Source organism: Carcharodon carcharias, chromosome 21 (genome assembly GCF_017639515.1).
Source record: "Carcharodon carcharias isolate sCarCar2 chromosome 21, sCarCar2.pri, whole genome shotgun sequence".
Taxonomy (NCBI): Eukaryota; Metazoa; Chordata; class Chondrichthyes; order Lamniformes; family Lamnidae; genus Carcharodon; species Carcharodon carcharias.
In genome coordinates, this window is record NC_054487.1 from 62,878,459 (window position 1) to 62,891,322 (window position 12,864).

The following is a 12,864-nucleotide window of genomic DNA, read 5'->3' on the forward strand; positions in this document are numbered from 1 at the left end:
AAACAACCAGTATCAGCCAACATTTACTTATAAGCACCATCAGTACAAATAGCAATCTAAACAGACATTTGATAATAAATGGAAAACAAAGGCCTTGGGATCAATTGGCTTACTTGCGAATTTCACTAGCCTTTAAGCACAATCTAATTCCAAAAGAAATGCTAGGTACCTATGATTCTTTCCACCATGTCATACATCTGTCTGGTTTCTGCCTCTTCCTTCCGCCAACGATACTTCATGTAATGAAGCACTCCCCACACAATTCCCACACCTACAAAAGTGTTATAAATAAATACCAATTAAAATCAAAGGTGGTCCAATAAAAGTTAATGTAGGATGTACCAGTTTAAGCAGCATTATATATCCAGTATTACAAATGGAATTATTTGAATTCAAGTAAAAAATTGCAGTACATTATTAATTACTTTACTTACACCCACAATTTATATAGTGCCTTTAAAGTAACTAAATGTCCCAAGTGGCTTTACAAGAGTGTTTCAAAACAAGGTATGCCACTATGTCACATAAGGAGATATTAGGTCAGATGACCAAAAACTTGGTCAAAGAGGTAGGTATTAAGAAGTGTCTTAAAGGAGGAAAGCCCACTTGAGGGCCAGAGTGGTATAAGAAGGGAATTCCACAGCTTGGGGCCTAGGCAACTGAAGGCACAGCCACCAAAGGTGGAGCAATTAAAATTGGGATGGACAAGAGGCCAAATTTAGATTAGTGGAGATATGAGGGTAGTGCAACTGGAGGAGGTTACAGAGATAGGGAAGGATTAGGCATAGAGGAAATTGAAATTTAAAATTCTCATTTTAATTTTTCTTTTAAATTTTAAAATAGAGATGTTGCTTGACCAGGAGCTAATGTAGGTCAGTGAGCAGAGCGACATTGGTCAACAGGACTTGCTGTGAGCTAAAATAGGTCGTCGAAAACTAATCCCTAAGTTTATGGACAGCAGAATGTAGGAGACCAGCCAGTAGCGCGTTGCAAGAATCGGAACTAGATGTAACAAAGACATAAATGAAGGTTTCAGCAGACGAGCAGAGACTGGGACGATGTCAAGCAATGTCACAGAAGTGGAAATTGGTGGCCTTAGTGATGGCAGAAGTGAGAGCTGAAGTGTGGAAAATAGGATAGTGGCATTGTCAAGGGCCTGTCAACTACAGTAGGGGGGAATTTTTTGGTAACTTAAAAGGGCTACCACTGCTAAACCTGCATGGAAATTTCTGTATTGTTGCATGGCATAGAGGTGGTGACAGGAGGTGGTGTCAGAATTGGCACCCAGTTTCCACAGGAAACAAAATCATCCTTGCTGCAGCAAAAATGACAGACAAGCAATCTGTTGGGCTACAAAGATGATGAGCGGGCGAAAGAGAAAGATAATTGAACAAGACCTCACTTAATGGGTCATCATGTATAAGAGGGCAAATCGCCTTTGTAATTTATTTGTTTCATGGGATGCGAACTGGTACGGCCAGCATTTATTTCCAATCCCCAGCTGCCCTTATGAAAGTAGTGGTGAGACACCTTCTTGAACCCCTGCAGTCCATGTGGTGTAAGTGCACCCACAGTGCCATTAGAAGGACTTCCAGAATTCTGACCCAATAAAAATGAAACTTACAGGTGGTGGCATTCCCATTTTTCTGCCACCTTTGCTCTTCTGAGTGGAAGAGGTTTGGAAGGTACTGTCAAACAGGCTTAGCAAGTTGCTGCAGTGCATCTTATAGATAGTACACATTGCTGCCACTGTGTCAGTATTAGAGGGAGTAAGTGTTTTAAGGTGCTGGATGGGCTGCCAGTCAAGTGGGCTGTTTTGTCCTGGATGGTCTCGAGCTCGAGTTAACCATAAGCCATAGGACAACCATAAGACGTAGGAGCAGAAGTAGACCATTCGGCCCATTGAGTCTGCTCTGCCATTCAATGAGATCATGGCTGATCTGATAATCCTCAACTCCACTTTCCTGTCTTTTCCCCATAATCCTTGATTCCCTTACTGATTAAAAATCTGTCTATTTCAGCCTTGAATATACTTAACGACCCAGTGTCTACAGCCCTCTCTGGTAAAGAATTCCACAGATTGACTAACCTCCGAGAGGAGAAATTCCTCCTAATTTCTGTTTTAAGTGGGCGCCCCCTTACTCTGAGATTATGCCCTCTGGTCCTAAGCTCTCCCACAAGGGAAAACAACCTCCCAGCATCTACCCTGTCAAGCCCTATAAGAATCTTATATGTTTCAATAAGGTCATCTCTCATTCTTCTAAACTCCAATGAGCACAGGCCCAACCAACTCAACCTCTCCTCATAAGAAAATCCCTTCATCCCCGGGATTAATGCAGTGAACCTCCTCTGGACTGCCTCCAATGCCAGTATATCTTTCCTTAGATAAGGGGACCAAAATTGTTCACAGTATTCTAGGTGTGATCTAACTGGTTTTAGCAAGACTTCCCAATTTTAATACTCCATTCCCTTTGAAATAAAGGCCAACATTCCATTTGCCTTCCCTATTACCTGTTGAACTTGTATGCTAGCTTTTTGGGATTCATGCACAAGGACCCCCAATCCATCTGTGCTGCAGCTTTGTTCAGTCTTTCTCTATTTAAATAATATTCACCTCTTCTATTCTTACTGCCAAAGTGCATAACCTCTCACTTCCCCACATTATATTCCATCTGCCACATTTTTGCGCACTCATTTAACCTGTCTACATCCCTCTGCAGGCTCTTTGTGTCATCCTCACCACTTGCTTTCTCACCTATTTTTGTCTCATCCGCTAACTTGACGACAGTACATTCATTTCCCTCATCCAAGTCATTAATATATATATATATATATATATTGTAAATAATTGTGACCTTAGCACTGATCCCTCTGGCACTCCACTAGTTACAGGTTGCCATCCTGAAAATGCTCCCCAAATCCCAACTCTCTGTCTGCTATTAGTTAGCAGGCCTTTATCCATGATATTATACTACCACCAACACCACGGGCTCTTATCTTTTTAAGTAGCTTTATGTGTGATAACTTATCGAACACCTTTTTGGAAATCTAAATATATTACATCGACTAGTGCCCCTTTATCTATCTTGCTTGTTAGTTCGTCAAAGAATTTTAATAATTTTGTCAGGCATGACTTCCCCTTCATGAAGCCATGCTGACTGGTTGATTAGATTATGCATTTCTAAATGCTCTACTATTACATTCTATAATATTCTCCAACATTTTTCCATTAACAAATGTTAAGCTAACTGGCCCATAGTTACCTGTTTTTTTTGTCTCCCTCCTGTTTCCAATCCTCTGGGATTTTTCCAGAATCTAAGGACTCTTGGAAGATTACTACCAGTGCATCCACTATCTCTGCAGCTATTTCCTTTAATATCCTAGGATGCAACCCATCAGGTCCAGGTGACTTATGGGCCTTTAGCCTCATTAGTTTCCCTTGTACATTTTCTCTAGTGATAGTTATAGTATTTATTTCCTCCCCCCCTCCCTTTTGCCCCATGATTATGTAGTATTTTTGGTATGCTATTAGTGAATTCTACCGTGAAGATTGATGCAAAGTATTTATTCCTCTGCCATTTCCTGGTTCCCCATTATTATTTCCCCAGTCCCAATCACTAAGGGGCCTATATTGACTTTGGCCTCTTTTTTCCTTTTTGTTGTTGGAGCTGCACTCATCTTGACAAGCAGGGAGTATTCCCATCACACTCCTGACTTGAGTCTTGTAAATGGTGGACAGCCTTTTGAGGAGACAGGAGGAGAATTACATGCCATAAAATTCCTAGCCTCTGAACTGCACTTGTAGCCACAGAATTTGTGACTGGTCCAGTTTTCTGGTCAATGGTAACCCCCAGAATATTTATAGTAGGGATTCAATGATGATAATACCATTGAATGGCAAGGGAAGATGGTTAGATTCCCACTCTAAGTGGCAAGGACTGCATTATCAGCTGCATAGAGGCTCCAAAACATTAATCTGTTTTTCCTTTTCATAGATGGTAGTGGAGCTCTTATGCTTTCACTGCATTTTCTGTCCTTGATAAAAAAAACACTTTTTTGGCCAGCACCCTTTCCTGGATCCTATTTTGTTTTTAAACTGATGATAGGCAGCCTGAGAGAAGATTTTAATACAGAACTCTTGCTCACCTGCTCATCGCCCCTCCAAAAAAAATTAAGTTCAAATTCGATACAAGTTGAACGATGTTTACAGGCCACCATTTCATTCACATTACTACAGTTATCCCTCAGTAGTTTCTAAGCATAATACAGGAACATTCCTGGTCTATTGGTTTGTCAATATTCTCTTTTTACAATAGTCTTGTAGATCAGCTACACTGAGAAAGGTTCTAACAACCAAAACATTTAACAAATCACTAAGCGTATGAAACAATCTTTTTGTAGTAATTAAGGTGCGACAATTCAATAGAACATTCCTCTCCTTTAAGCAGGACTGTCAATATCCTTGGTGTGCCCAGCAGTAATTTGAGCTGAGAGGGTTGAAGGGATGAGGAGAGTATATAAGGTGGTATCACAAGTATACCCCTAATGGCCAGGGCATGAGGTATATATTGCTTTAGCTGGTGTGAATAGCATCACGCTGGCTAATGTAGCTGCATACATTTGTAACTGTGTAGTTCTCCCTCACGAACAAGATGGCTTTGGAGAGAGTACAGAAGAAACTTAGCAGAATTGGCCCAGGGCTGAGAAATTACAGTGCTTGGACAGACCAGAGAAGCCAGGAGTGTTCTCCTTATAGTAGAGAAGGCTATGAGATTTGATAGAGCTGTTTAAAATGACTGAAGAATCAATAACCAGAGCTCTCAGACTTAAAGTGATTAGCAAAACAACTGGAGGCAGTTGAAGAAAATTTTTTCCCCAAACACCAATTTGTTAGGATTTGAAATGCACTGTCTGAAAGTGTGGCAGATACAGATCCAATAATAGCCTTCAGAAAGAAATTGAATAAATGCTTGAAGAAAAAATTGCAGGGATATGGGGAATGAGCAGGGGAGTGGCTTAACAAGCTTTCTTTTTGAAAAGCTGGCACAGCCTCAATGAACTGAATGGCATCCTTCTGGGCTGTATTAGTCTAGTCTATGATTCCATAAGAAAATATGTTCAAGTCCCACTTCCTTCAGCTTCATCATCACCCAAGCCTCAATGAACATTGAAAGCCCTTGCTTGCAACCACCCCCGACTGCCATCCAGCTCCCACCTCAACCTTGAGCTCCTGATGCACACTGTTCCTTTCCGCTCTTATAATGGAATCAGTGAACACTACTGGATAGGGATGAGGTTGAAGTGAAACAAAAAGAGCAATCCCAGCTTCATTTGTTCAAAATGCTCTATTCTTAGTCATGGGAACAGAATTGCTTCAGAATTCAAGGAAGCTGGAAGACTACTGCCTGCAAATAGTATTTCCAACTCACTTGTTGAAGACCATTAGTCTTTCAGATTAAGGGTAGGGAAGTGGAGACTTTGGTCTATAAAATAGGAAAATAGAGCTCCAAGATGGTGCAAGGGGTTATTTGATTCTTACACTATGCTAAATTTGCTGAGAGAGTTAGAATCCAAGGATTCAGTTGGTTCTGGGTCAGAACATTTCACTGTCCAGTGATCCCTTTTGAAAAAGAGCAACTGTGGACTGGACCAAAAAATATATAGTTGCTGACATATACAGAAGCCCATTATGTGAGGTATTAGAGACACACTGGGACTTTTGGAACCATAACCCCCAAGAGATGAGGTGAGAAAGTGAAAGGGAAGACATTGATGTAAATTAACAAATTTTCCAGGCAAATTTAATGATTATTTTTCCAATTATCATGGTCAATAAAAGTTAAATTTAAGGTTTACTTTTGAAAGAATGATCATTAATTTAAAAATACATAAATGATAGCCAGACAGGTGACTTGCGATCATTAATTCCTATTATTCTGTAATCCTTGGTACTATTCATAACAAAATGATCTCTCTGTCATCCAATCTCGGTATCCCATATAATTAATAGTATATTTCTGCCTTAAGTATAACTTCTCCCCTCAATACAGATTATCCAATATGCTCATGCACATTGAGATGATAAAATAAACACAAGAAAAATACAGTGAATTTTTAGCACTATATGACACTTTATAGCATTGGAAAAATTACTATGTTTGTGAAACTCACCCACAAGGAATATAAACATTCTGTGCAAGACAGTTAAAAATGCACGGCGAAAGCGGCAGATGAATGACATCTGTGGATGGGTGGATTCCAGGTACTGTACTTCACTCACATCATTTACCTTTACATCCGAGTCACTGCCAAGTAACCTGTGCATTAAAGACAAGACCTGGTTATTAGGGTGCTGTTGCTCTGAAGAGTTATTTTGCAACTGCAAGGTGTTTTGGGCTCAGGATACATCCTCAACGAACAGACTCACTCACTTTATACCCAAGTCATCTGTACTCTGTAAAATCCACTGTAGTGAACCATTAAATTTCTCTTCATGATTAGGATCAAGGACCTGTATGAGATCAATAAAAAAAAAATTCAAGATTATTGGACATTAGATTTTTCAACATTTTAGAATTCAGAGATCAACCAGTCCAACACCACACCCGGGCAGTCATTTAACATATGCATATTAACTACTTAGGTACAGAACTAAAGATAAAATCTGATTTCTCCCTCGTGCAAAAAATCTACAGAAAGTGGTACATTAAAAAGCCAGTGTGTTCAATCATATCCAATGACAACTGACTTCAATGGAAAAACTGCACAATATATTGCACAAAGTAACCAAATAATCAGTACCAACAACAGGTTTCTCCTATCATACTAGCAACTTACAGTAGGAATCATGCCAATCAGTTCAGAAAAGCAATGAGTACTTAAAGAAAAATTTGTCTTTGAAGGTAAATAGCACTGGACAAGTTTGTTCGAAGGCTTTGTCACATGGAATTACAAACAAATCGTCAAAACTAAATTATAATTCAGAGTTGTTAACAAAAAGTAAAAGGCCAAATATTTGACAAAAGTGTTTGTAAAGAGTGGACAAAATTCAAGTTTGCACAAATGATTTTGTTTTATGCATTTATCAAAAATACATCATGATCCAAGCAAAGATATTTATTTCCCTAAATTGGATGTTTTATTCTATCAGGACAGGAATTTGAGAGATTGATTTTTTATTAAAGTAATGCTCTTCTTTTCATTCTGTGAGCAACAATATAACATATCTTAAGACAACAAAAATTGTCTTTTAGCAATAAAACCTCAACTCAGTTTATGCTCTGCTTTGCCACTTTAAAATAAATTGTTAATTCAAGGTTGAAAGTAGATTTTTAAAAAACTGATTTTTAACAGCCAAAACCAAATCACTGATTATATGCAGGCTACTTATCTAGAACGGTTAGCTTTACATGGGAAAATAATCAAAAGGTTCTCGTGCACAGTGTTTTCACATTGGTCTCACTGCCCACTTCATAAAAAAATTTTAAATACCAACAGAATCTATTATTATTGTGCTTGCAGCTGATTTCCAACAGTCATTTCCATTCTAATTAGATCAGGACATCAATCCAAATATTTATAATTTTCATATCTGTGCATTCATTCAGAACATTTCAATTTCTCCAGAGTTAAAACATTTGCATGCAATTGTTCAAGGAAACCATCATGGCTGTTATTCACACGAGGGCTCCCGATTAGAATTCACCTTTTTAAAAATTGAAAGTAGAATTGTTGTGGGCACAAGCTATGATCAATTCATAAGTGGATGCAAAAGTCACGCAATATAGACTCTACTTCCAATAATTAGCAAAAATGGTTGCAGTACTTTTTTCTTCCAACTGTTTTCACGGTTACAGATTTTCAGTTTATTTAACTGTAGAAACAAAGCATTCTATAGCTGAGGACTGGCTTAATTAATGCACATAATAAAACAAAAGCTAATGTGTAAGGAAAAGATATGTCTGAAAGAACTTACAGTCACATATTCAGCAGCATCTTGGACAGAAAGACTTCTGTTTTTATAATGGACATGATCTCCACAATCATAGTCTCCTGGGATTAGATAAAAATATCAGCAATACAGGTCAGGTTGCTATATAGCCTTCTTAAAAATGCTGATGAAAAGTAAGTTTAAAACAAGTGGCAAAAACCCAGTGTACTTCGCTATTACAAGATGCAACGCCTATCATGCTGCCACATCGCTTTGAATGCCATCAGGCTGCCTTGATGTCATCAACTCTACAGACATCTTACACAGATCTAAATAAAAAGTAGTTGACTATGTTTCTGTTGACATACTTAATTACTGCTTCATAGTTCAGACATCTATGACAATTTCTTTCTAGACTCGTCTTTTCTAAACTTCTTCCATTTTCTTCTGTTCATCTCTATCAGCTCAGACTGATTTACTTGACTGCCTGAGTTTTCTGGTCACTTTAGTTCTTCACTAATAGTTGTCTTTCATTTTTTCCACTCAGCTTCATTTCTTCCCACCCAAAATTTATGGTTTCCCTTTTAAAGAAAAAATCTTTTATAAATAAGTTGTTCATCTTTAACGTTAGGCTGCAATCTAAAACTCTCTCCTAAATACACTTGGATGCCAAAAACTTACTGCAGCATTTGGGTGCTAAATTTCATATCCATTTTTTAATGGTACATGGCTGAATATAATCTATCAGCAATGCTGGCTGCTTATATCTGGGCTTGCAAGGGATCAATCTGCAAATACAACATTCTTGAAAATTTTTTCATGGACAGAATGCCATAGACTATCAATTTTTTTACATTTGTAAATAAACGTATAATACATGCACTTCAATAGTTTAGTGCTAAAAGTAGCATTAAAATTTTCAGACAATAGGTTTGATTCCTGGTCAATAAAAGGCTGTAAAGTGCTTTAACACATTCAATGGTCATAAAAATCACAACAGGTGAAAGTCTATCCTTTACCAGGCTAGTTAAGAAGTAGAATTTCAGGTACTAAAATTTGGCTCAGTGCATGAGATCAGGAATTTTTGAGATTAGGAAGTGAGAAAGTCTGTCTTAATTCACACTCCTGGTTCCCTATTTAGTGATTCCTAATGAAATGTGCATATATTTTTCACACCCAGCATGGACAATATTGACTATACAGTTTAATACCCTGTCCACATTAATTGTTTTGGGTTATTTCTGGAAGAGCAAAACAACTACATAGAGGAGTTACAGGATGGCTGGACAACTGGAGAACCATACTCTGGCAAAAAATCAGTATTTTCAAAGAAGACAGATATAACTATAAATATTAATAGAGCCAGTTTTTGCCAATGGCTGGGTATACAGCAGGGCCTAACGTGATAGCCATTGTTATTCAACATCTAGGTGGAGCAGAAAGGGTGATTGCCCTCAAATAATGGTGTGGGAGTGGTAGAAAAACAAGCTATGTTCATTGTAATTGGAAAGTGGCATTTGTGCCACCTCATGCTTGTCCAGGTCTGCAGAGAAAACAGGTGCTTGAACAGTGTTAGCTGGCTTGTCACATGACCCACTCTCTCCAGTTGCCAGTGACCCAAATTTGGTCATGGTTAGTGGATTCCAGTTGTAACCTGATTAGATTATGGCTGGGCATTCCCCTCCCAGCCAGAGTCACTTTTCTGAAGTGATTACATCTAATGCTGGTTCTCCACCCAGTTGAGTCCAAGGGGAGTGGGGGCAGGAGAAATAGTAACTAGAAATATTAACGGCCATCAGAAAAACCCCATGTGTCTGTGGATTCATGCATAAACATACAACTAGAAAAAAGTATAATTGTACAGCAAAATAAGAGGCAAATTTATAAAAAAAGGTCAACAGGTGCATCAAGTATACATGTCAAGTTGGAATTAGGAATCATACATGCAAATAAATTCCCCCATACTGCTTTTGAAAAAAAATCCAATGAGTAATGAGGGAACATCATTATACAATTGATTAACATTTAACAAAGATTTACTCATTAAAATCAAATCACTCCTCAACCTCAATAATAAAAGGTATAGATTGCAGCTGAAATGCATCAAATCTGTTGGGAGAAAGTACCTCAATTTGATAGAAAGCAAAAAAATATTTGGAAGATGATGAGTAATTAACTGTGTTGAAATATAGAATATTTATAAGTGAGCCAACAGTTTCTAATATAGATTATTTAAAAATTGAACCCCAGAAGAGGAAATTGCTAAAAAAAAACAAGCTCAAGGAAAAGCTTTAGTTACCAAAAATGTCATTTCTTCTTACGACTGTGAAAACAGAACAGTGGACAATTTGCAGCAAACCCAGTGCCAAAACAAGTCCAAGGGGAACATTTTGAGACACTGAACTGAATGCAGCATTTTTAAGTTTGAGATGATCACAGCAGTTAACATAAACTACTCCATTAACCAGGTAGAGAACTTGCAATTATAAAAAATAATTAACAACCATATTATTAAGCATTGGTGCAGCTGGAGAGAGTGGGTCATGTGACAAGACAGCTAACTCTGTTCAAGCGCCTATATTCTCTGCAGACAAGCACAAACATCACTTTCCAATTTCAGTGAACATAGCTTGTCTTCTACCACATTCATATCATTACTTTTGGACAATCATCCTTTCTGCTCCATCTAGATGTTGAATAACAATGGCTATCAAGTTGAGCCCTGCTATACACCCAGGTATTAGCTGAAAAACTGATATTTATATAGCATACACTTCAGCATTGTTAAAAAAGTAAAAGTACAAAATGAGTAAAAGTATATGCTGGCTGTAATGGAAGTGTCCTGCTGAGTAGGCAGAAAAAAAATCTAAAAGAAATTTGTTTCTCTTCCATATTCTCCTTTTAAAAAAAAACAATTTAAACAAGGACAAATGGTTGGGCTGATAAAATGGCTGCAGTTGACCACATGATTTTAGTCTTGGAAGTTTCTGAGCAGTTCAAAAATGGACAAAGTGCATCAAACTCCTGGAATGTAACATTCTTCACATTGTATAAACATTCCAGCCAAGCCAACGTAAAGGATTAGTAGACAAAGCATCTGCATCAGCCAGCTCTGGACAAAGGCAGAGCTATTGGGACTCATCTCCAACATTGTGCTAATGGCTCTACAGTTAACTGCTCAAAACACAATGGATTTTAACAAGGGGACCTCGTTAGCTGAAAATCACTCTGACCAAACTTGAGCCGTTTGAATTGCTTTAATTGTACAGCTTTTGAATTCTGTCTTCAGTTGTGGTTTAACCTAAGAGTAAACCAGGCTCCAGGCTAGCAGCCTATGTCTGCCATCTTCCATCAACAGAACCAGAGCTCTGTCTAGGTTTAAAATCACCTGGCCCTCAACTGCACATTTTCTACTGGAACGTCTGAACTTCTGTACTAGTGCCTACAAGATTAAGTTCATCCCTCCAAGCTTGTGGAAGCCCTCTCTTCAGCCTGCGGACTTTGAAAGGATAAACAATTGGGCTTTTGATTCTGGACTCTGGCCTCATGTGAAACAATAATTTTTATTTTTGTCTGTGGTCTTTGCTCTGTATCTCTTTTTTTCCCTTATCCCTCTTTTATTGTGTGAATGTATCAGGGGTTCCGTAGCAACACACCACTTCCCTATCATGTTTTTTAAGTGTGTGTAAAATAAACTAACCCTTTGATTTTACCCTATCTTGAGTTTGTTGAGGCTTGGATCACTCCAAAACTGAGGGGTTAGGAAATATGCCACTGCTTACAAAAGGAGGAAATCAAACGAAACAATACCTGTTTACAGATGGGTGGGAGAGGGGAAAAATCAGGGATGTTTTAAATTAAACCCCCTCCTATCCGTGCCAGAAGATTCTTGATGCGAACACAGTTTAGCAAGGTAATTCTATCTTTTATCATGAAGCGTTAAATGTTGGTAGCAAGCCAGCCATGTGCTACACAACATGAATAATTTTCTGACAACTTTCACTGATTGGGGGGTTGGTGGAAGAGAGGTGAAATCAGGGCAGAATCAGAATAGGAATGATCAATCCATTGTTGCAAGTTTACCACTTATGAACATTAAAATCTATACAGGTTGGTTGTATTACTCTGTCTCATGAAGATTGTATGTTTGTTACAGTTTCTATCAAATAATTAAGTTATTAAGCAAGGAAATGCAAAGGGAACTCCAAAAAATATATTTTCGGCATTTCTGGTGGCAGATTTGAAATGTTGGTGTTTTTGGCTGGGTTCAACTATTTTGTACATTTGAGAGATAATTTTTTTCATTTGTGGAAAGAGGGCAGGGCTATAGTACAAAACCATGCACAGAACAGCTTTATAGTAATGGTAGAGGACACAGTATTGCAAGGGCGCATGTTCTAGCTGATATCATCTGTTTACCTTCAGAATGGGGGGGCAGCGGCGGCGGGGGGTGGGTGTGTGTGTGTGTGTGTGTGTGTGTGAGACTGTGCAGGAGGAAGTGTTCTGGGCTTGAAATTACACCAGGTGGCATCCAAAACAAGCCACCATCTATTTAGCTTCCCAATACCACCACACCAGATTGAGAATAAGTTAACTGCCAAAAGTTGAATCTTACAGATTGCACAGTTTATGCATAACTTAATTGAAAATTGAACTTTGATTTTTTCAGTATTTTTAAGTACTTATATCTTGCATCACAATATACATTACCCAGGTAAACCAAGAATGTTGTCATTTATTGCAATACTGTGAAGTGAGGTGGTTTAAAAGATATTAAGTGTAGCTGTGCTAGGAAGTCAAATTCTAATTGTTCTGAATAAACAGAATTCCAGAAGTAAAATTTAATATCAATCACAGTATCTGACCAACTTATAATGAAACAAATTACCACCCTTACAATAAACAGAGCCTTGTTGAAAGTATATTAGCAACAT

At 38.1% G+C, this 12,864-nt stretch overlaps 1 protein-coding gene across 6 annotated transcripts in view; it reads right to left on the bottom strand.

Moving 5' to 3' along the window:
- lemd3 (LEM domain containing 3) overlaps positions 1-12,864 on the bottom strand; it is a 46,946-nt gene that overhangs the window by 13,062 nt on the left and 21,020 nt on the right. For all 6 annotated transcript variants that reach the window (XR_005946449.1, XM_041215956.1, XM_041215955.1 and 3 more), the window contains exons 4-7: positions 7,976-8,052; positions 6,432-6,511; positions 6,172-6,317; positions 170-271 (exon numbers count right to left, since the gene is read on the bottom strand). Coding sequence is in view for 5 of the 6 variants with exons in the window: in XM_041215956.1 (XP_041071890.1) it covers positions 170-271; positions 6,172-6,317; positions 6,432-6,511; positions 7,976-8,052 (405 nt within the window). In the remaining variant the exon portion in view is untranslated. The remainder of the gene's footprint in view (positions 1-169; positions 272-6,171; positions 6,318-6,431; positions 6,512-7,975; positions 8,053-12,864) is intronic.